This window comes from Pleurodeles waltl, chromosome 10 (genome assembly GCF_031143425.1).
Source record: "Pleurodeles waltl isolate 20211129_DDA chromosome 10, aPleWal1.hap1.20221129, whole genome shotgun sequence".
Lineage (NCBI taxonomy): Eukaryota > Metazoa > Chordata > Amphibia > Caudata > Salamandridae > Pleurodeles > Pleurodeles waltl.
Window position 1 is genome coordinate 241,167,679 of NC_090449.1, and position 23,770 is coordinate 241,191,448.

The 23,770-nt window shown below is 42.5% G+C and overlaps 1 protein-coding gene across 1 annotated transcript in view; it reads right to left on the reverse strand.

Annotated features, from left to right (window-relative positions):
* CRYM (crystallin mu) overlaps positions 1–23,770 on the reverse strand; it is a 204,087-nt gene that overhangs the window by 35,188 nt on the left and 145,129 nt on the right. Inside the window, exons 4-6 of the mRNA XM_069210290.1 lie at positions 21,334–21,435; positions 16,939–17,122; positions 2,658–2,779 (exon numbers count right to left, since the gene is read on the reverse strand). Of these exons, the coding sequence (XP_069066391.1) occupies positions 2,658–2,779; positions 16,939–17,122; positions 21,334–21,435 (408 nt within the window). The remainder of the gene's footprint in view (positions 1–2,657; positions 2,780–16,938; positions 17,123–21,333; positions 21,436–23,770) is intronic.

Here is a 23,770-nt window from a genome sequence, read left to right on the forward strand (position 1 = left end):
CCTGCCGCAGCCCCACTTACCTGACCGCGTACTTTCCCGATGTTGACTCCCTTTTTCTCCGCCTTAACCACGCATGTGCTTTGTTCAGCACATGTGTGGAAAAGGCAGAAAAAAAGGGAGTCGTCGTTAACGCAAGTGTGTTTCCGCTTGCATTAAAGACGTAGGTCGGTGTTCTGGAGTCGCTGTTCCGAATGTTCCCCATCATCCCCTAGTATTATTTTAGGGGCTTCCAATCAGCTTATATTTCTATAAAAGCTTTCATGCGCAAGCAATGTGAGATGCATAGGCCTCCCCCAAGAAGGGAAGGTTCGACCAGGAATGCAAGGCAGCTAACATATAGTTGCATACTGCGCTCAGTACTTCACCAAGAAATTCCCAGGCCATCAGCTTGGCCAGAGAAGCTTAAAAGAAAACTATCAGGGCTAGGAAGCTGTGCCTGAAGGCTAAGCTATTGAAGAAACGAATTGATTCCTGCAATGCCAAGGATGCAAGGGGCTTTTGGGCTATCGTAAAACGGAAGAAGGCCATTTCCGGCCCTGTTGATGATATAGGTTCTTCCATTACCCCTTCCCAGTCAATGGCTCATTTTGAAAAGATATATGCCTTGGAGGAGGGGGGGTTATGTCTGGTCTAGAGGAGGTGCGTTTGACCCCTTCAGGCATTTCTTTAGAGGTAGAGGAAGTCTGTTTAGCCATCCTGGCCTGCCCTACAAACAAGGCCCCAAAGCCTGACGGAGTCCCCATGGACCTCTATAAATCTGATATTGTACTCTGGGTCCCAATGCTTACCAACATATTGAACGCTACCTCTGTAACCAATATTCCCAGCTCATGGAAGGCAGCAGCGATTGTTCCCGTGTTTAAAAAGGGCAATAGGCAGGACCTGACTTGCTATAGACCTATTTCTTTGCTTAATTCTGTGGTCAAAGTCGTAGATCGTATAGTCCTGCAGCATATTGAGGTGTGGGCACTAACCAATAATATTCTTTGTTCTGCTCAGTATGGGTTTAGGGAAGCGAGGGGCACCATGAAACAATGATTAAACCTCAATTTGATTATTGGGAAATATGTGGTAGCCAAGAAGGGGGCATTGTACTTGGCTTTTATAGACTTAAGCAGTGCATTTGACCGGGTGAATAGGTCTAAACTGTGGAGTATTTTAATAGAACTCTGTTTATCCCAGCACCTAGTGAATTTTCTATGGGCCCTCCACAGTGATGTCAATGCCTCTGTTAGATATGGCCAGAGTGGAGAATATAGATTCTTTTAGCCTCCCTTGAAGGGTCAGGCAAGGATGTGTTTTAGCACCTATTTTGTTTTTACTATATATGGTTTAAATTCTTTCATGGTAGCAAAAGAAAAGGACTTGCCTACGGTGAAGTCAATACCTGTGCCATCCCTTTTATATGCGGATGACGCTGTACTTCTCTCTCACACCCTGAATGGGCTTAAGTGTCTGGTTGATCATTTTGTGGAGTATATGGACGATTTAGAACTAGACACTAATATTAGTAAAACGCATTACATGGCATGTGGTAAGCGGATCAGCAAACTTAGACCAATTACTATCAAGGGGAAGGCAATTGACAGGGTTGCTACCGATCTCTATCTAGGAGTCAACATAACTCCTGGGTCCTTGCCTTGCGACTCGCTGCCAGCGGTTTGATCAAGCTATTGGTTCCCTTTTTAGGTTTGCAGCGACAGTGGGTAATAAACCGATCCGGCCGTTGCTGCAAATCTACAAAGCAAAGTGTTGCCCAGTTCTACTGTATGGGGCTGCTATACGGAGGTACCGTTTCTAAACACTGTGTGGTGTATTTTTGTGGTGCTATATGGTGGTATTGTATGATTTATTGCACAAATACTTTACACATTGCCTTCTAGGTTAAGCCTGACTGCTCGTGCCAAGCTACCAGAGGGTGGGCACAGGATAATCTTGGATTGTGTGTGACTCACCCTGACTAGAGTGAGGGTTTTTGCTTGGACAGAGGGTAACCTGACTGCCAACCAAAAACCCAATTTCTAACAGACATGTACTGCTGAAAGAAAGCATACACTACATTACAGGGACCCTGCATGCCACTGATAGAAAGCATGAAAGCATACACTGCATTGTACAGAGTGTACCACTGATAGAAGGCATACATTGTATTGCATGAACACTGTGTACCACTGACAGAGATCATACACTATATCGTATGGACACTGTGTACCATTACTAGAAAGCATACATTGTATTGCATGGACACTGCATACCCCTGATAGAAAGCATAAAAAGTATTTCATGGGCAAAGTGTACCGCTGATAGAAAACATACACTGTATTGCATGGGCCAAGTGTACCGCTGATACAGAACATACAATGTATTGCATGAGCCAAGTGTAGCGCTGATACAGAACATACAATGTATTGCATGGACACTCTGTACCATCAATAGAAAGCATACATTGTATTGCATGGACACTGTGTACCACTAATAAAAAACTTGCACTGTATTGCATGGACACTGTGTACCACTAATAGAAAGCATACATTGTATTGCATGGACATAAACAGGTGACAGACAGTATTTCCTCTGCAGCATGGGCATGTACTGCCTATAGAAAGCATACACTGTGCTGCATGTTTAGAAGGACACAATCGCTTGTAAGACTTTACCCCTGATTGCAAAATGTCTCCTGACTCATGCGAAGCGGCCTCCCTGGAATCCACGTAGAGAACACAGCTCTTCATCAGTTCATCGTCCAGCTCCCGCCAGTCAGGTCTGCAGGCTCCAACAGCTGCAATACAAACAGCACTGAGCATCGGTTAACACAGGCTAAATAGGCAAAACCTTACCTATGTTCTGTTAAGGGTGAAGATGTAGTTATGTATCCTTTTTGAAGGACAGCATGCGCACAACAGCAATATACACGTTTATCCACAAAGCCATCTTTAGGAAATACTAACATTTAAATCAGAAAGTTTACAGTAATTTGGCCTGATGTCATTCATTGCATATATTCACACTGCAGCACTCTTGAATCCATGCATCCCTAGTCCAGAAAATCAAATAGTAATTCAGAGTGTAAATCAGGAACCCTTAGAAAGCCAGTACACCATTCCTCTCCTAACCAGCTCAATACTGCATATTACATTTTGAAAACCACATTTGAAAGATCTTGGGTGATTAAACTGCTCATATCTTGGTACTGGCTCCACTGACTGCCTAAGACCTAAGAGGTGAGTTAAGACTCCATGTTTTAAGCTATTACAAACGTCCTGAGTTTATGTGTGTGGGGGGAGGGATGGGGGGGGGGGAAAGAAACTTACCACACAAGAGCATTTAAAATTAAAGATGAATGTCATTTTCATTTTGGAAAGAACATTTTTTTCTAGCAGTTCCTGTAGAGGTGGGTAAAATGTTCATACAAATTTCTGAACAGATGAAAGTCACATCACTAGGGCATGGGTCGAGGGAAAATCAAAGCCCAACACATCAGCTTTTCTAAGCTCGGTGAAGTGATTACTTTAATGATAGTTTATCAATGTAATTAAGTATATTACCCTTACCCCTCACAGTGCCCCTGAAAGCAGTTTCCCAACAGGAAAGTGCGAGGTTGCTGCCTCCCTGAAAGGTCCTCCTGGCACTCTAGCAGACAGCCTGGAGCACTTGCTTCTAGGAGCTGTCGGAAGCGGAGAGTGAAATTGATTTAGTGCAATTATGTTTAAAGCCTTAGCTCCCAGGCCTTTCCCCCTGCTGTGCTGAGCCTTTTTTTGGCTATTTGGGGCAGTTCGCGCTTAGGCCCTCATAACTTTTTGTTCACATAAGCTACCCACGCCAAATTTGCGTCCTTTTTTTCCCAACATCCTAGGGATTCTAGAGGTACCCGGACTTTGTGGGTTCCCCTGAAGGAGACCAAGAAATTGACCAAAATACAGCAAAAATTTCAGTTTAAAAAAAAAAAATGGGTAAAAGGGCTGCAGAAGAAGGCTCGTGGTTTTTCCCCTGAAAATGGCATCAACAAAGGGTTTGCAGTGGTAAAAATCACCATCTTCCCAGCTTTCAGGAACAGGCAGACTTGAATTAGAAAACCCCATTTTTCAACACAATTTTGACATTTTACTGGGACATACCCCATTTTTACTATTTTGTGTGCTTTCAGCCTCTTTCCAGTTAGTGACAAAAATGGGTGAGAAACCAATGCTGGATACTAAACGTTTCTGAAAAGTAGACAAAATTCTGAATTCAGCGAGGGGTCATTTGAGTAGATCCTACAAGTGTTTCCTACAGAAAATAACAGCTGAAATAAAAAAATATTGAAATTGAGGTAAAAAAACAGCCCTTTTTCTCCACGTTTTACTCTGTAACATTTTCCTGCAATGTCAGATTTTTGAAAGCAATATACTGTTACGTCAGCTGGACTCTTCTGGTTGCGGGGATATATAGGGCTTGTAGGTTCATCAAGGACCCTAGGTACCCAGAGCCAATAAATGAGCTGCACCTTGCAATGGGTTTTCATTCTATACCGGGTATACAGCAATTCATTTGCTGAAATATAAAAAATAAAAAATATGCATCAAGAAAACCTTTGTATTTCCAAAATGGCCACAAAATAAGGTGTTGAGAAGCAGTGGTTATTTGCACATATCTGAATTCAGGGGTGCCCATACTAGCATGTGAATTACAGGGCATTTCTCTAATAGACGTCTTTTTTTACACACTGTCTTATATTTGAAGGAAAACATTTTAGAGAAAGACAAGGGTCAATAACACTTGTTTTGCTATTCTGTGTTCCCCATGTCTGCCGATAAAAATGGTACCTCACTTGCGTGGTTAGGCCTAGCACCCACGACAGGAACTGCCCCAAAACACAACAAGGACACATCACATTTTCACAAAGAAAACAGAGCTGTTTTTTTGCAAAGTGGCTAGCTGTGGATTTTGGCCTCTAGCTCAGCCGGCACCTAGGGAAACCTAGCAAACCTGCGCAGTTTTAAAAACTAGACACCAAGGGGAATCCAAGATGGGGTTACTTGTGGGGCTCTGACCAGGTTCTGTTACCCAGAATCCTTTGCAAACCTCAAACTTTGGCCCAAAAAACACTTCTTCCTCTCATTTCGGTGACAACAGAAAGTTCTGGAATCAGAGAGGAGCCACAAATTTCCTTTCACCCATCGTTCCCCCATGTCTCCCGATAAAAATGGTACCTCACTTGTGGGGGTAGACCTAGTGCCCGCAACAGGAAAAGCCTCAAAACACAATGTGGACACATCACATTTTCACAAAGAAAACAGAGCTGTTTTTTGCAAAGCACCTAGCTGTGGATTTTGGCCTCTAGCTCAGCCGGCACTTAGGGAAACCTAGCAAACTTGCGCAGTTTTGAAAACTAGACACCTAGGGGAATCCAAGATGGGGTGACTTGTGGGGCTCTGACCAGATTCTGTTACCCAGAATCCTTTGCAAACCTCAAAATTTGGCCCAAAAAACACTTTTACCTCTCATTTCGGTGACAGAAAGTTCTGTAATCAGAGAGGAGCCACAAATTTCCTTCCACTCAGCGTTCCCCCAAGTCTCCCGATAAAAATGGTACCTCACTTGTGGAGGTAGGCCTAGTGTCTGCAACAGGAAAAGCCCCAAAACACAACGTGGACACACCGCATTTTCACAAAGAAAACAGAGCTGTTTTTTTACAAATGCCTAGCTGTGGATTTTGGCCTCTATCTCAGCCGGCACGTAGGGAAACCTAGCAAACCGGCGCAGTTTTGAAAACTAGACAACTAGGGGAATCCAAGATGGGGTGACTTGTGGGGCTCTGACCAGGTTCTAAAACCCAGAATCTTTTGCAAACCTCAAAATCTGGCCCAAAAAAACATATTTTCCTCTCATTTCGGTGACAGAAAGTTCTGGAATCAGAGAGGAGCCACGAATTTCCTTCCACACAGCATTCCCCGATGTCTCCCGATAAAAATGGTGCCTCACTTGTGGGGGTAGGCCTAGCGCCAGCGACAGGAAAAGCCCCAAAACACAACGTGGACACATCACATTTTCACAAAGAAAACAGAGCTGTTTTTTTAAAAGCACCTAACTGTGGATTTTGGCCTCTAGCTCAGCCGGCACCTAGGGAAACCTAGCAAACCTGCTCAGTTTTGAAAACTAGACACCTAGGGGAATCCAAGATGGGGTGACTTGTGGGGCTCTGACCAGGTTCTGTTACCCAGAATCCTTTGAAAACCTCAAAATTTGTGTAGGTGGGCTTAGTGCTTCTGAAAGGGAAGAGCCAAAAACATGTCGATATTGAGGGGGAATCAAAAGGGATCCAAAAGGGCAGTTTGCAAAAAAACATTTTTAGGCTGACAAGTGCAGCAAAAGTTTTATCGGTATAGATGAGACAATGCTGGGTGGTAGGAATTTTGTGGATTCCTGCAGATTCCGGAAGGTTCCATCACAAAAACGTGGGAAAAATGTGTGATTTCGAGCAAAGTTGGAGGTTTGCAGGGGATTGTGGGTACAAAAATGGTGCGGGTGCATGTGAAAGACACCACCCTGGAATCACCCAGATGTTTAGTTTTCAGATGTGTCTAGGTCTTGTGGATTTTTCTACACGGCAGCGTCCCAAAGTACATAAAGTGCAGCCCTCACCATTCCAAGTGGGAAGATTTTGAGAGTTAGCCAAGGTCTCATGGCCCAAATGTAAAACTAAACCCCAAAATAATCAAATGTCTTCTTGCTTGCTGTGGGATAAGATGTTTTATAGTGTGGGGGAGAGATGAAAGGCTGTTACCCCCTTCAGTTGGGGCGGGGGCGTAACCAGGTCCATACTGGTTGGTAGCCACCACCCCAATATATATATATATTTTTTTATTCCCTGGCATCTAGTAGTCTTTCTGCCCCCCCCCAACAACTTTGGCCCCATTTATTTGGGGTGGGGGTATGGCCATACCCCACCCTCTTATTTAAAAAAAAAAAACTTCGCTGGGCACTGGTGGGCTTTCTGCCCCCCCTTGGGGGCAGATATGGCCAACAGTAATGTGCCCCCATGGGGAGCGACCCTTATCCAAGGGGCTGCCCCCCTAAAGAAAACACACGCATACACACACACCAATCCCTGGTGCCTAAGTGGTTTCTGCCCCCTTTGGGGGCATATGGGTCTAACAAAAATCGTCCGATCTGCCCCCAAGGGGGGCAGAAATGGTCTAAATACAATTTGCCCCGCAGGGAAGCGACCCTTGACTAAGGGGTCGCTCCTCACCTCTAAAAAAACAAACAAAAAAAAAATAATGTTTTTTTATCCCTGGCGCCTAGAGGTTTCTGCCACACCTGGGGGCAAATCGGCCTAATAACAATAGGCCGATCTGCCCCCAGGGGGGGCAGAAAAGGCCTAAAATAAATTTACCCCCCCTCCCGGGGAGCGACCCTTGCCTAAGGGGTCTCTCCCCACCTCTAAAAAACAAAACAAAAAAAAACAAAAATGTTTTTTTATCCCTGGCGCCTAGAGGCTTCTGCCACCCCCAGGGGGCAGATCGGCCTTACAAAAATCGGCCGATCTGCCCCCAAGGGGGGCAGAAATGGTCTAAATACAATTTGCCCCCCAGGGGAGCGACCCTTGCCTTCCATTAGCTTAGCCATCAGGTGAAAAATGGAATGGGAATGTTGATGCTCGGCACCAAATAAAGCATTCACATTCAACACTATAAGAAATATTAGGTCTATAGTCCTTAATATTGATGTTTCAATACCATGATGAGTAGCAAGATCATCATCAGGGCAGCTTAACACGAGGAACTTCAAGCACCAAAATCTAGAGAAAGGAATCCAAAGTAGATCTGTTTAAAAAGAAGAGGAAACACACTATCTGGTAATAGGGCATTGCCGGAAAAGCAGCATTGGTAATTTCTCTGTAAGATGTGGGCTAGCTTTGTTGTCAAGGCAGGCAAGTTTCTTAATGATTAATTGCTACAGTAAGGATTGATGCAGATGAGGCTACTTGAGACAGTTGACGTGCACATACGTCATAGGCCAAAAGTAAATGTTTACACACTTTTGCTTTTATTTTTTTTTATATAAAATGACTACATGCACTAGGGGAGCAGTGTGAGCCTCACACCAATGGTGGCTGTCTGGTTCACTCCCCATGATGTAGAGGGAACAGCGGCCGGATTAACAGATGGATGCACGCCAGCATGCATGCAGATGCAAGCATGCCCTCTAACAAATTATCACCAAATTTCTTAAATTTATAAACCCAGTAGCCCAACTGCAGGTTCCTTACAATCCTATTGACTTAGCACAATTTTACTGACCCAATGTGATTTAAATTGCATCATACTCACAATTTTTTTCTGAAAGTTTGCCACCAGATACTTCAAAAACAGTGTTTCACAAAAATCCTAGAATTGCAATTTGTGAATGTAGGAACTTGGGTTACTGGTTGGGGGGGAACCCTACTCAAGCAGCAATCACAATTCTTGTCACGGTGAAACACAAGGAAACCTCAAATTAACCTGTGCCCAGCCCTCTGATAGCTTGTGACAAAAGCACCCAGGCTTAATTTAGAGGCAATATGTAAAGTATTTATGCTGCACAGAAACAGTAATGAAGTGAAAACACAAGACAAAAAAAACTAATTTAAAAAAAAATATAATATATTTGAACACAATTATTTGACATCAAAATGACAAAAATCTAACTAATAGAACCAAAGATTTGTAATTATATTTGTAATTTGTGAAAATCAAGTGCTAAGAAAAAAAAACCGCCCCCATGATTATTTGGTCTTGATAGACCAGGTCCAAGTCACAAAGTTCAGGCGGACCGCAATGGAGCGTGTGTTGGATACAGGAGTTGAGTTTGCTGACACTGTGCCTTTTGGCCTGGGAAACCCCTAGTCAAGCTCACGGTAAATGTCAATGAACCATCCATGACGGGTTGTGATGCGAGGTCCAGCGTTGAGATGCTATGGGCAGCAGCAGAGTCGATGGCTGTTGACGAGAAACTCCAATGCGAGGTCCTTTGTAGTCACTGTAGGAAGCTGGAAATCTATGTAGTGTACTGAATGTAAGGTGCCACTATGCAGATAGTCCAGGCGACTCTTATTGATTCACAGGGGTTACAATAATAATACCAAATGCTCTTTTGGGGTAGTGTGGGCGAGCAGTTTAGACTTGGAGGGTAGTGCTAAGCATTTGTTGAACACACAGTCAATAAATGTGAGACACGCTCAAGAAGAAACTCAACACCAATGTTTAGAATAATATAGTTATTTTTATAGAATGTTTCAACACCAGAAAAACTTCAAGAGAATGCAAATAATGGTGCAGAGTATCAATTTTTGCATATAAATAACAATTCACTGTAATGCACTTTTACGCGGTAAAGAACTTCCTTTCGATAAAGTATTTTTACTGCACAGAGGTCCTTGCAGTCAATTCTCAGGTGTCCCCTTTAGGTTGTAGGGTGCTTGAGAGACAAGGTCACAAGAAACAACAGCAGTTCAGTTTTCACTGCCCTGGTCATCCGGGCGCAGAGGTGCTGGATGGGTCGAGTGCCATGGGGGTCGGTGGGAGTCCTAGGAGTAAGGGAACACTGGCGAGGTTGTCATGGACCTGGGCCGTGGAGCTTGGGTGCAGTGGATTTTGGTAACTGAGTGCTCCTGCGTAAAGGCGCCCACAATTCCTGGGTGAACTGGCAAGAAGGGGACAAAAACAGGGCAGTTAGTCCACTCACTGATGCCCTCTGTCATGTCCCTCAATGGCTAGTGTCTGGTTGCAGCGTTGGAGTCAGGTCTGGTCTCAAAGAAACGTTGGTTGTTGCAAGAGGTCCGGTACCCCGGGGATTGGTGCAGGACGGCTCTGGTAGGTCCTGGTGTCTTCTCACATGATGGGGAGCGGGGTCAGTCCAGCTGGAGCTCGGTGGCCTCCTCCTGGGCAGCTGCTGCTTCAGTGAACCCAGTGGTCAGCAGAACGGTGAACCAGACGTTGCGGTTGGTGCCTGCAGGGTGCAGGGGGTGGCTCTTCCACTTCAAGGGAGATGATGACAGCTTGGAGAAGTGCTGGAGGCCCTCCAAGGCTTTTGGAAGATGCACAGCTGCAGGAAGACTCAGGCTGTCATGATTGTCGGGAGAAGAGCAGGTAAGTAGGCAGGATTTTGTGCCAAAGTCCACCAGTAGTCTGCAGTCCACTTCTTTGGCTCTTCTTTCTTCAGTTAGATGAATCTGTTATTCTGGTGTCAGGAGGCCACCTGAATACTGTATTTAGGGGTGTTTAGGGAAGTGTAGGGTAGTAGCCAATGGGCTATTTACCCCAGGGGTGACTATACCCTCTATATGAGCACTTCCTGTGGGAAGGGGGCATAACCCTCTCCCAGAATTCATAGTTCCACCAAAAACAAGATAGTGGAACCCTTCTTTCATGGAGCACATCAGGCTGCCCACCTTAGGGGTGTGACTAGCCTGGTAGTGCACCATGCCTACCTGCATAGCTAATTTCTGGCATGTCCTAGTGCCAAATGGGCCTCAGGGGGTGGCAACTCCCAGGTCTGGCGGAAACCGGGGTCACCTACCAAGGACGGCAGAGTCTTTTAATTCCCAGGCCTTGGTATGCAGATTCCGTAGCCATCGTGCTGGAAGTGGTGATAACACCTTCCTCTGGATCAGGCATTGCTTCTGGGCTCCGGGAGCATGGGCTTTTACCTCCAGGGGTCAGAAACATGTCTGTGGTGGTAGGCTGATCGATACCAGTCAGCCAGCACACTAGAGGACTAATTGGTTTTATGGGGGACCTCTAAGGTGCCTTCTGGGTGCATGTCATAATAAATCCAGTACTGGCATCAGTCTGGATTTAATAAGATGAGGGGTTTGATACCAAACACCATAGGTTTCAGTGAAGCCATTATGTAGCTGGGTAACTCGTGTTGACCAGTGCCCAGTACATTCCTTAAGAAGGCTTCCTTCTACACTTGCAAGTAAGTGAACTGCCATCACAGAGGCATATCTGTTCCTGCAGATATGTCTTTATATCAAATATAATGCACCCTGCCTTAGGGCTCTAAGGCCTGCTGTAGGAGTGACTTACATATATCAGATGCAGTGTTTTCACTCTTGGCTTGCACCATGACACGGAGTCTACAATGGCAGGCTGTGTGCAATTTTTTAAGGGGAGGGGGGGGGGGCATAGGGTGGCACAATACACGCTACAGCCCTTAGGGAACCTCTTTAGTACCCAGGCCCTTGGTACCAGGGGTACCATTTACCAGGGACTTACAGAGGTACTAGAGTGTGTGCCAACTGTATACAATTAGACATTTTACTTTGTTCTAGGGAAAGAGCACTGGCACTGGGGACCTGTTCAGCAGCAACCCAGTGCACCTCAGTCGAAAAACCTCAGTACCAGTGGCAAAAAAGTGGGGTTGACCATGTCCAAAAGGGGCACGTACCTACAGCCATCAAAAAAGCTGGTAGGGCTTGTGAAGACTTGCAATGAGTCAGCGCAGGGGACAAGATGCAAAGGCTGGGCCAGTGTTGGGCTGCATCAGCATTGAAGAAGCCGCCAGAGCTTGTAAGACGGCTGAGATGTGTCGACGACGAGCTGCGCCGAGCTGTGCCAGAGGCAACAGTGGGCTGCGCTGCATTGAGATGTGAGGAAATGCGTCAAAAAAGCCATTTATGTCCCTCTGGCTTGAATAGGGGCCTGCCAACTGACCCTTGGAGATTTCCTGGAATTCTAGGTCCACAATGGCAGGCTGGATTCAGTTGGGCAGCTAACAGCAGCAGAGGAGTCCTCGTGCAGCAAAAGACGGCCTTGAGTAGCAAAGCAGTCCATGGTCAGCAAACAGGTCAGCAGGGCAGACTTCACAAGTGGGCAGTCCATCTTCCTGGCAAAGTCCACAGGTCCAGAAGTGATTTGAAGCGTTGGGTCTGAGGGTCCACTACCTATACCTTATGCTAACTTTGAAGTGGCAGAAACCTCCAGAGTCCTTCCCCTACAGAGGTGTCTGGAACTTCCTGCTTCCTTGCCCTGGCCCCAGGTTGTCTGGGTCCACAAAAGACTAGTGTGAAACCCTTTGTGAGTGTGCTGAGGGAGAGCCTTTGTGATGTGCAATTGTGGTAGGTGAATGCTCTGCCCCCATCAACAGAAATGTCCCCTCCTGCCAACACAGATTCTCCCTTTGTCTCACTGGCTGGGAGTAGTATACAAAGACCAACTGCCAGCTACACCTAATCATGTGACCCAGGATACAAGCTGCAGGGACCAAATGGTTAGGACGAGAAAATGCCAACTTTCTAAAAGTGCTTTTTCAGAATTCTGACTTAAATCCAACTTTACCATTAAAGAGGTTTTTAAATTACAATTCTTTAGAGACCAAAGTCAAAGTTATCACTTACAAAATGTAATAAGGTAACCCAATGTTATCATATGGGAGAGTCAGGCCTTGTAGTAGTGAAAAACTAATGTAATAGTTTTTCACTACTAGGACATGTACAAGTTAAAAAAAGTATATGTCCAACTTTTTAAATACACTTCAAACTGCCCGATGGGCTGTTTAGGGCCTACCCTACGGGTGACTTATATGTACTAAAAAAGGAAGGATTGTGTCTCGCAAAAGTTTTATTTCGCCAGGTCCAAATGGCAATTTAAAATTACATACACAGACTGCAATGGCAGGCCTGAGACATGTTCAAAAGACTACTTAAGTGGGTGGGAACAATAAGTGCTGCAGACCCACTAGTTACATTTAGGCCCTTATTTATACTTTTTTAGTGCACATTTGCGTCATTTTTTACGCAAAAGCGGTGCAAACTTACAAAGTACAATTGTATTTTGTAAGTTTGTGCCGCTTTTGCGTCAAAAAGTGGTGCAAATGCGGGCCTAAAAAAGTATATATATGGGCCTTAATGTACAGGCCCTGGGTACAGGTAGGTCCACTTTAGTAAGGTCTAGGTTTTATAGTAAATTAAATGTGCCAATGGGGTGTATGCCAATTTTACCATGTTTAGAAGAGAGAGCACAAGCACTTTGGCACCGGTTAGCAATGGGAAAGTCTGCAGAGTACCAATTCAAGCAAAAACGAAGTCAGCAAAAACAAGAGGCTTGAAGGTGAAAAGTTGGGGGAAAACCACACCAAGGATGTCAGGTCCAACAGTGAATGTGCACCATTATTCATTTTTGCTTCACAATCTGATTTATGAGGCAGAGCAATCTTTAGGTTACATCTGCAGAAAAGTTACTTGCTGAACAGGTTTGCTACTCAAAATATAAATAATGTGAATTATGCAGAGTGTAAAAAATCCAAAACACCCACATATTTTCAAGGGTTTCAGAGGAAAGAATTTCCATACATGGAATATGTTTCCCTTCTGTGCCACTACTTTACATCAGTAGGGATCAAGCAACAAATAGGGAAAAGCATAAATTGTAATCTAAAGTGATGGTTTGTTCCTTTCAATGTTTAAGCAAAGGGGTCAAGGCATCAATACACAAATTATATATTTTATTTATTTTGCACAAATTATAAAATGAGTTGAATCAAGGCTTCTAGCAAGACTAAACAAACAGCGAACCCAACAAGTTTAACCACATCAGTATTGGATTATCAATGTGGGCACAGGCTTAAAGACTGATGACAAATGTTTTAACCACTTTTCTGAAGATTAATTGAGTAGATATCTCTTCAGTATCTTCTGCCAGTGATTTGCATATCTGAGGACTCAAAGCAACAAAACTGCAGCCTTGTGCCTCTCTACATGGCCATGTATTTCCTTGGTGACTTGCAAGGGTCTTATAATACATGAGAGCCTGCAATCCCTATATAAAATCCTGTCTCTAATGTCTTTATTACAGGCAACTTGTGAATTCTCTGGTTGCCTGTAATAAATAAATTACATTGTCGCTCAATTGTAATAACTTACTAGAGTTGGGTTCTTACTCATAATGCCTACTGCAAAAGCCAGCACTCAACGCAAAAGGCAGGTCACAGAGCAGAATTAAACAACAGTTCAAACAGTGAAAACGAAATCTGGCTTTTCCTTGTTCCACACTGTTTGCCTAGATAAACAGTGGTAAGCAGAAAGGAGATATTTATGGTGCCCTGTTTATTTTGTGGACATTTTAGATAATTTTAGAAAAGACAGAATCTCTCATGTTTTCCACACATTCTGAGTTGCAGCATTTTTTAAAAACTGATTTGCATCAATCTTGCTCTATTATCTTTTTGCGACAAATTTCGAACTGCTTTTTGGTGTGTTTACACTTACATTAGAGATTCTACTTTTATTCTTGCGTTTGCAAACATCCTATCCCATATTTCATCAGAAAGAGCAACACATCAAGAATTTGATCAGTGTGTGGGAAGGGTAATGGTGTGTCCATGGAATAAAGTACCCCTTGGGCTCGTCCCTCTATCGTCATGGAACTCCTAAGTGGCTTGCAATATCCTTATAATTGTATTTCAGGGGGTACTTTATCCCATATATAATTTACAGTAGGTAGTATATATTTTTAATAACTACGTTGAAACTTCAAAACAAGTTCTAGCATTCACACCTCCACACGTTGCTATCTTATAGATTTGAACAGGTTTACAACTTTCAGAGAATTCCACCACTTGTCAATGGAATTTGAATTCCCAGATTTAACAAATGTAACAAACTATTAAATGTTTGCGTCTGAAAACATTTAATGTATATGTTTATTTTTTCACCCCTTATTAACAATACAATTGATAAAAATACTACTAATAGAGCTTAAATTTTAGCTCTGTCCCTCATGTCACTGAAGTCAGCAGACTGTGACAGGTTTAAGCTCATAAATGTAAAACAGAGAAAACCTTGCCACGAAAGCTGCACTGACACGCATTTTAAATGTGCAATTTGTTTGTATTTCACAGTTCGACATAGGTGCCTTTCTAATTAAATTACATGCTAGAAGGTTAAAGTTGATGTTAAAATGTAAGTCAGACTCTAAACTAGTAGTGTTTGTAGAAACAAATTTGAATCTCGTGTTTAATGAAAGATTAATGACTTGACTTTCAAATTATGTGCAACTGAGAAAAATGCCCTTCTCTGTTATACTTAATTTAATTCAATAACAAAACTTTTACAATTTAAATGAAATGTTTTACTTATACTGATGAAATATTAATAATGAACTTAAAAGTTTCCATATTATGTGTGTCTTATTAACAAGCATTATTCAAATGCATTTTATATTTTCTTGTGTTAGCATAACGGAGGTCTACTGAGCTTGCATACCGCAGTAATGTAGAAATGCTGAGTTGTTTTTTTCACAACGTGAAGTCTTCTTTCAGATTTCGTTCCTTTGAGAATCAAAGTCTCATTTGTAAAAAGTTAATTGTCCAACTATAGAAGAACTGTACCCATTTCTCCTTGAGAGTCTTGTAATGCAGGAACATGGACTGAAATTGTATACAATTGTTACAACCCATTGGAGTAACACGGAAAAGGAGATGTTCCCATGACAGACTTGGAAAAATGTTGAACTGTTGTAGCTTGAAGTCAGACGATCAAACCTAATTGGATGATGCCCCGTGACATTAATTGACACTTATGACCAATTAGAACAGATCATGTGGATTAATATACCATTCGATGATCAAACTTTCCTGATGCTTGCAGATGCCTTGCTGACAAAATACTTTGCTGACGAAGATTCCCTTAATGCTGTATCCCTTGGAGAGGTATCTCCCTCTCTGCCATTTGCCCTTGCCCTTGCTCCTTGAAATGCCCATTAGGTTGAAACTCCAACATGTTGCTGCTTCTTTTTTTTTCTTCTTTTAGATAGTGCCTTGTAATCCGAGTAATACTTTTTCCAAAATATTTTTGTCCTTTTGTATTCTTGTATTTTGCTCGCATCTGTTTCTCCTCACACATGTATTTCCCTAATTTGGTTAGCCGCAGGGTTGGCGTATGCCCAGCCAGAGGTTATTGTCTTGATCCAATTTGAATTGACTAAATGATTGTTGAATCTGATCACAGTTTGATTTCTGTGTCTCAGATATTTCTATTGACTTTTTATATCATTCTTCTTGAATGTTTAGATATATGGATGTTAGTACGCCTGAATTTATTATGACACCTTGGGCAACCCTTGGTTTTTATGTATCTCTATAACTTGGTTTTGCACATAGTTTACATGTGTTTGTAACAAAGCTTTGAACTATATTCCTGATTGGAGTGTTCCTTCCGTGGCCACATTAGTCATGGTATTTGAATTATTGGAGTGGTGTTGAAATAATTGTTGATGGTTCACCACACATCTTTCTGGGTCAAAAGGTCCATCGACCTTGTTGTGCATTTGATTCCTGCGAACAATGAAAAATGCGTCCACAGTCCTGGTAGCAAATTAATGGTTTCGTCCCATAACAGGGGGGAACTATATTTATGCTTAGTGTTAGGGAGTTAGGATTGACCTCATGTCATTGCTTAGTCCAAGATTTGCCCACCCTGTAATTTGTCCCATGGTCCGCTCCAGAGATTGATGACGTTCCAGTGTTGTGAATACTAGGGACGTGTTGCATCAGTATAAATAAGGATTTTCGATTGCAATGCTGTTTGCTTGAAGACTGCAGTGAAGTGTGAAGTTGTGAAATGGTTTGAGGAGTAGCCATATTTGAAATTATTGTAGTGCTTTGTGCTAAAAATGTCAGCGATTATTATTGTTGTTGATGGGTTAGTCGAGGCCTAAGATCCTGGGATAACCCACATGTGTAGAAGACACTTGTTTAATTTATTGTCTACAGGGAGGTACATGTCATGAGGTGCCATTGACAGTGCCAGTAGTTTTCCTTGAGTGAGTGTGAGTTGTGGTTGGTATTTAGTGAATCCTGAGTGCACATGGAGGATCTATATCAACCGGAGTGAGAATTGCTGGTCAAGGTTTACTCATTGTTTAATTGTGAAAGCCACATGAAAATAACATAAAATAATTAAAATATTGCACTTACCATTTACATGTGCACCTGATTTTACCCATTCTCCAAATAAAACAGGTTTTGTTGCCATAGTAACTGTGATGATCACATCCGCACCAGTTACAGCTTCTCTGGTAGAATCACAGACCCTTATAGCTCCTTTCATGCTACTGGCAAACATTTCAGCATTCTTTCTGCTTCGACTCCATATTCTCACCTTTAACACAGGACAGAAAACACTATCACTCGAGAGGTACAAGACCCCCATCACCTTTAATTGTTTATATCTAGGAAAATAAATTAAGGACTTCAGCTGGAATGGCTGAAAATCTTGATTAACAATATCTACATGATAAAGTCCAGTAGACACCTTCTCTACAGCCTGCATATGACTGTTCAGGAAGTTAAATACATTAAGCTTCTGCCACAGTATTTTTCACCAATTATAATTTATTGAGGTTTGCTTTAGATGTCCCCACCAGGAAAGCACTACTGCAATCAATTTTGAGCTGTTGCAACTCTTGCAATCGCAGATCAATCGTTCTGGGAGAGAAGCTGCATAGCTTATGTAACAGCTTGGTTAGTAACTGGATGACTCAGAGACACTGTTTGTCTGATTTCTAATGTAGGAGGTACAATTAGGTGCTAAACAAAATACATCTCCAAGGCTTACATATTTTACTGTATGGACTATCTCTTCCCCTGTCCAAAATCAACAGAGATTATGGGTCATAAGCCACAGATTGGTACCAGCAATTAGAACCTTAGGTGTGATAGCATTTGTGCTTAACCAATGTTTGCTCAAGCACTCCTGGGGGATGGAAATTATATCAGCAACTCTCTGATGATCAGCTACATGATTGTAGGAAAGATCTAACCCAATTTGAGTTTCACTGACCCCCCCCACCCTATATTAAGAAACATGTGGTATTGAGTCTGAATCTAAATATAAAAGAACTGCAACAAGAAACATGAATCCTGGGGTATCCAACTTTGCACAATAATGGTTTTCGCAGGCTCCTAAGCAAATATCACTCTAGCTCTGTGATTTCAAAAGAAGGTTTTTAGGCAGGTTCGTGAGGTGTCAGACACTCCTACCATTTCACTATCCTATCTAGCAGCAGAATGGGTCAAGGTTGTCAAAGTTCACAGAGAGATCTAGCACCATATGGAGGGCTGGGTCCAAGAGTTACCAATTTTCAAATTGGTAGACTTTTTTATCAGCATGATTGCTATTCCCTTTTGGAGATGGAAATCTGACAGCTTATTGCCCAAGGATACAATTTAGCTCAACATTTTCTTGTAACCTGCATCATGGCTGTCTTCTTAATTCTCTTTAGTAACAAAGAAATATATGTGATCAGGCAGTAAATCTTGGGGTTTATGATGTCTTGCAACAGACACACAACTCAAGATTCACTCAAACAGCATGGACTCAAAATGACTTACATTTTAATTCAGCCCCTTGTGCACCTTCAATTCACCCTTACAGCAACAGGTGCATGACTTTCCATGTTGTTATTATGTGGCATACCTGCCAACCCCAGTTCCTTGCAACTCCTGTCTCACTTTCCTATTTTACTGTTCCCAAATGGAGACATCCTTAGAGTTCCATCTTGGTCCCCCTTTTATTCTATCTAATACTCCCTCTGCTACTCGATCTTCTCTCCGATTCTCTTTCCACTTCTTGTGTTTTGTGGGAACAGCTTTACCATTCAACCCTTGTCGCTTTTGTTATCAATACACTCCCTTGTGGGAAAGCTGGGCTGACTGCAGAAGCCCCGTCACTTAGTGCCCCAAATTTGTAGCTGCTAGTGATGTTTTCTGACTCTGACTGTGGTTTGGCCCTGCTAACCAGTCCCAGGGCCAGGGCTCTCTGAAAAATGGCATATGCAAATTAGGCATAATTATAACTGGCTCTGACAATCTACCAATAAGTCCCTAGTATATGGTAGTACATGTAGGTTTAGGGATCCCAGGGTAGATATGGCACCCTTGGGTGCACTTCTCTGGTCCCTGGTATCATTATAAAGGCAGGCCTGCCTTGCTGGCTGCTTTTAAGTTAAAATTAACCCCAAATTCGACTCTGGAATTAAAAGTACTTCCAATGTCTCCAACTACCTTATTTTTACATATAGGCCACCCCCTAAGGTCTGCCCTATGTGCCCCAAGGGTTGGGTGCAGTGTAAATATAAGTAGGGACTTTATAAAGATGTATTATAACCCCTGGTGAGGTAAAAATAGCCACATTTGTTTTCCCAATTTTAGCCAATGGGCTCCACAGGCTAACATTGAGAGACTTTATTTTCAAATAATAAAGTCTTATTTCCAATAGCAATGAGCTAAATATAGCAGGCATGGTACCAGATTAAATGTTGTAATGAATCCAATAACTTGCCAAAGTTGAATTTAATATACCTAACCCAGGGAAAGAATTTTAGAACTCTTTCTGAAAGTTACTAAATTCAGCCCTCTAGTGCCCTTTCCTGATTGGTCACCTCTGGTAGCTTGAGCCAGGCTACCTTAATGAGGTGTGAAGTGGCCTGGCTGAGAAAAAGGAAGCATCTAGTGGGAGGAGAACGGCTGCAGCAGATGACAGAGCAGGATGGGGGGGGGGGGAATTAGACAATCTGGTCTCCAAAGGTGGGAAAGTCACTTGGGACAGAAACTGGACTTCCCCCATTTTCTCCTCCCCCGGACAGATAGGAGCCCCAATGATTACATTAGGAGGGGACTGGAAGGAGCATGTTAAGGTAGACCTAGCCATACCAGTGGGTGGACTCTGCCAGATCTAACCTCCAAGGACAAATTTCCTCCATGTTGGATTTATGGAGAATTTTGCTTTCTGAGTTTGATTTTTGCCACACTTCAGAGGAAGTGGTCACCCCAGAGGGTGGTGGCCTGTACCCCATTGGACAGGAGCACCCCCTTGCTCCCCACCCTAGGAGCAAGGATAAATATGGCAGAGCTGCCCCACAATTCAGATCCCTGCTGGAAGAAGATACTCAAAAAGAAGGACTGCCCTGTTGGACCCCATGCCTGCACCTGCAGAACTGCTCTCACAGGTAATGCACCAGCGGCACACTCTGATCTTTGCCAAGAAAAGGAATTTGCCTTGCTTCTGCAACTCCAGGAGTGGACTCCCTGTAAGCTATGGGTACAAAGAAGCTGACCAGAGTCCCCTGCATCAAGTCCTACAAGAAGAGCCCAGCTGACCAGTGTTCAGTGGCCATTTTAGGATTCTGACGAGGTGCGTTCTGGGAACTGAAGTCCCAACTTCCAAGGAGCGACTCATAGCTTCTGGAACCCTAGATCAAGTTTGTGGACACTTTAAGGACCCAAAAAGGACCCCTGGAAGAAGATCCAGAAGTTTCTAGAAGTTTGGCGCAACTGTTGTAAAAAGCTCTATAAGTTGAAGAGGTGCAATGTAGGAGTTGTAGTCCCAGACCCCAAGAGGCAAACCAGAGCCTCCGAACCCTTGGCTGGAGCTGTGGACCACTTCCTGAATCAAGAAACTCTTCTGAAAGTAAGTGTAACAGTGTTACATCATGGATGGCCTGAACTCTGGATTTTGTCCCTGTCCAGTGCAACCTTTTATAACCCTTTGAGCGCTAGTTTTACTTTTAATCTTTAAAAATGAATATCACTGGATCCCCACATTGGATATTTGTTGTTTTGGTGTCATTTAAAAGATAAACATATTTCCTATTTTTTTTAAATTGGTGTTGGATTTTTATTGTGTGTTGTGTTTTTCTTATTTACTGTTTTGTTGATATTTTATGCTTTACACACCTGTCTCCTAAGTTAAGCCTAACTGTTCATGGGCCAAGCTACAAAGGGTTGAGCAAGGATTAAGAGACCATGACTGGACCTAGTGGCGGCTTGTGGCCTACTGCTAAGTGTAGTTACCTACCTACCCTAACCAGTAATCCACTTTGCAACATCCCTTCAATTAGAGGTAGTATGTGACTGTATATGTGACTTCTTTTCCCCCGGGCCAAGGGTAAAGTATAGCTGTTGATGAGGGAATGGAGATTAGAACTGCAATGAACACATTACAAGGAGGCACTTCTACATCTTGAAACATCAATCCTTACTATAATGCACTGATTAAAGGTGGATGACATGCTAGTGAATCAATGCTATTGTTAGTTCATGGTGCAAGGCTTAAATTGGAACTTGCCTATTCCAGGTTTTCAGGGCAATTCACAAAATGTCCATAGATTCCTGCTAAGGATCTGAGAAGTCAAAGTGCTAATTATCAAAAATAGCAGATTGCCTTTGTTTCTCACTGTAGAGAATAAGTGCATTATAGCAATTGGCATGTGTTACACTGAATACATTTATGTGGCTTTACCAAGTACACGTGATCATAAAAAGAGTGAATCTAGTATGATTTCCTTTTTGCTGCCCATCAATGACACATACCTCTTTGAATGTAAACATTTCTGTAAAGGCCTCATAATGACTGCGTGCTTGAGCGCCCGATCCTAAAATACACAGTACTTCGGATAAAGCTGGCTTCAGCAGCTGTAAGGATAGACAATGTTAGAAATTAGCATTATTGTTCGCCACCCTAAATGTGATCAAGATTTTTATGAATATATTATCAATTAACAACTTTTATAAAACTCTCCTATTCACAGATTTTATTCATCACTGCAATGTGGCACCTGGAAACTGAGGAGCAAGTGTTACCTGTATGGTGTCTACCTATCTGCTTCATGGAGATCAACAACCCTGAATGCACCATGGTTTTGTAGCTGGTTAAAAGTACAGACAGGTGGACTATGGATAGTGGCTCCGTGATACACGCCACCCTTTAAATAATGTTCAAAGATGAGTCTCACGTAGCTCAAAACATCTTTAGGCCAGAAAGTAACACTCATTTGAAGGTTATCAGAAGAGTCTATAAAGAGTAGTAATGAAGACATGGAAAAACTTTTTTTGATGGTTTCTGAGATCCGCAGATCCATCCACAGGGCTCAGCGTGGCTCACTGTATAAAACTGCGGGTGAAGCCATGGATCTCAAAAAACAATTAAAAAAATGTATATACTCTCACAACCACTCAGACAGACACTATCACATCCACTGTGAAATCCAGAGAGCCACTCTCACACTCACTTGTACACCCATACAGACACTCTCACACTCACTCACTGACTCACACCCAAACAGACACTCTTACACCCACTGACGCACGGCAGGAGTTGACCACAGGCCAGGCGCTGTGGCCAATTCCAGTGTGCATAGCCAAAGGCTGTGCTTGGTGCGGGGTTGGGTGGTAATAGAGTGTTGGCCGCGGGAGAAGGCCTTGCCCGGCGGCGGTTGGATTAACATAAAATAATTAAAATGACTTTACATTAAAAAAAACATACAAATTCACTGAAAAAAACAAAGGTTACAAGGACGTTACAGTTGGGTTCTGAATTTACTCACACAAAACCATAGAAACTCAGCAGTTATAGTTATGGTTATCTCAAGTAACTATAATTTGCGCCTTAAGGTAACTATAACACACGCCTTCGCCATGCACTGCTAATTACTGCAGATATTACAACACTCATGACGTCTTTTCTAACATCATTGATAATATCACTGTAACATCTGCAGTAACAATATTGATGAGAAAACTGTGCATGGCGGGGGTGCAAGTTATAGTTACTTGAGATAACCATAACTGATGAATTTCCATGGTTTTGTGTGAGTAAATTCAGAACCTAACTATAACATACCTGTAACCTTTGGTGTGTGTGTGTGTGTATATATATATATATATATATATATATATATATATATATATAATCTGCTGGCGATCACCAGTTGGTAGTTATAGTTAGGAACTAGTTTCAGTAGGAAAAGCATTTTCGGTTTTGCCAATAATTTTGAAGAATCTTCACAGATTATTTTTAAACTAATACGAGAGTCAGTTTAGCTGCTGTGTTGAAAGTTTCAGGGTGATCTGCCAAGCGGGGGCCCGAGAAAAAGGGGGGACCCCAAAATACCTTTTCCCCATGTATTTTCCTATTGGGTCTTAAGACATGACTACAGCCCGAACCGCTGAAAGGAATTACACCAAGTTTGGCAGAAAGTTCGATCTTGGTGCGCAGATCGTGTGTTTTTTATTTGATGTTAATCCATTCAGTAGTTTTGAAGTAAATATAGGTTTCTGGGCAGAGCCTAAGCACAGATCTCATAGTGAGATCTGATTGGCTGTCAGCACTTCAACTGGGAGTCATCTTGGGACCAATATACATGATAGCACCCCATTGAAATATACTGTAGTGAATGGCAGGTTTTGAGGGTCACAAAAAGGGTAACATATAAAGAATGATAATCGATTGTATTTACAATATAAATAATTTTGTGATGGTACCATACTCATTTTAGGAATTGTGGTGTTTTCTAAGATGATATTAAACTGTGAAAAAGCCTTCTGCTGGTATTTTATAAATCATGGTGAGAGAAAACTGTTTTCTCATGATTTTCCCATAGAAGTTAGGGAAGGTGCTCTAGAAGCTAAAATAAGAGCATATTTATGCAAATCCACAATATCTTTCTCAGTCATATGAGATTAAAGTCTGACATTCTCACTAAAACATGTACTTCCAACAGGAGCAGTCTGTTAGTTGATTCCCTTGTGTTCTACTACAGCCTCCAAGAATGTCCTAAAGAACAACTAGAGTAGCAACAGTCTTACTTATGACAAAAGTGTGGAACACCAGAAGATATCTTGATTGAATCAAACTGGTAAACGTAAAACATTTAATTTAGAAAGGAACAAAATGAGGGGATTCATTTTGTCAAAGAAACTATGGTTAGTGCTATAGAAAGAATAATTAGGACGTTTTAAGTGAGCTCTC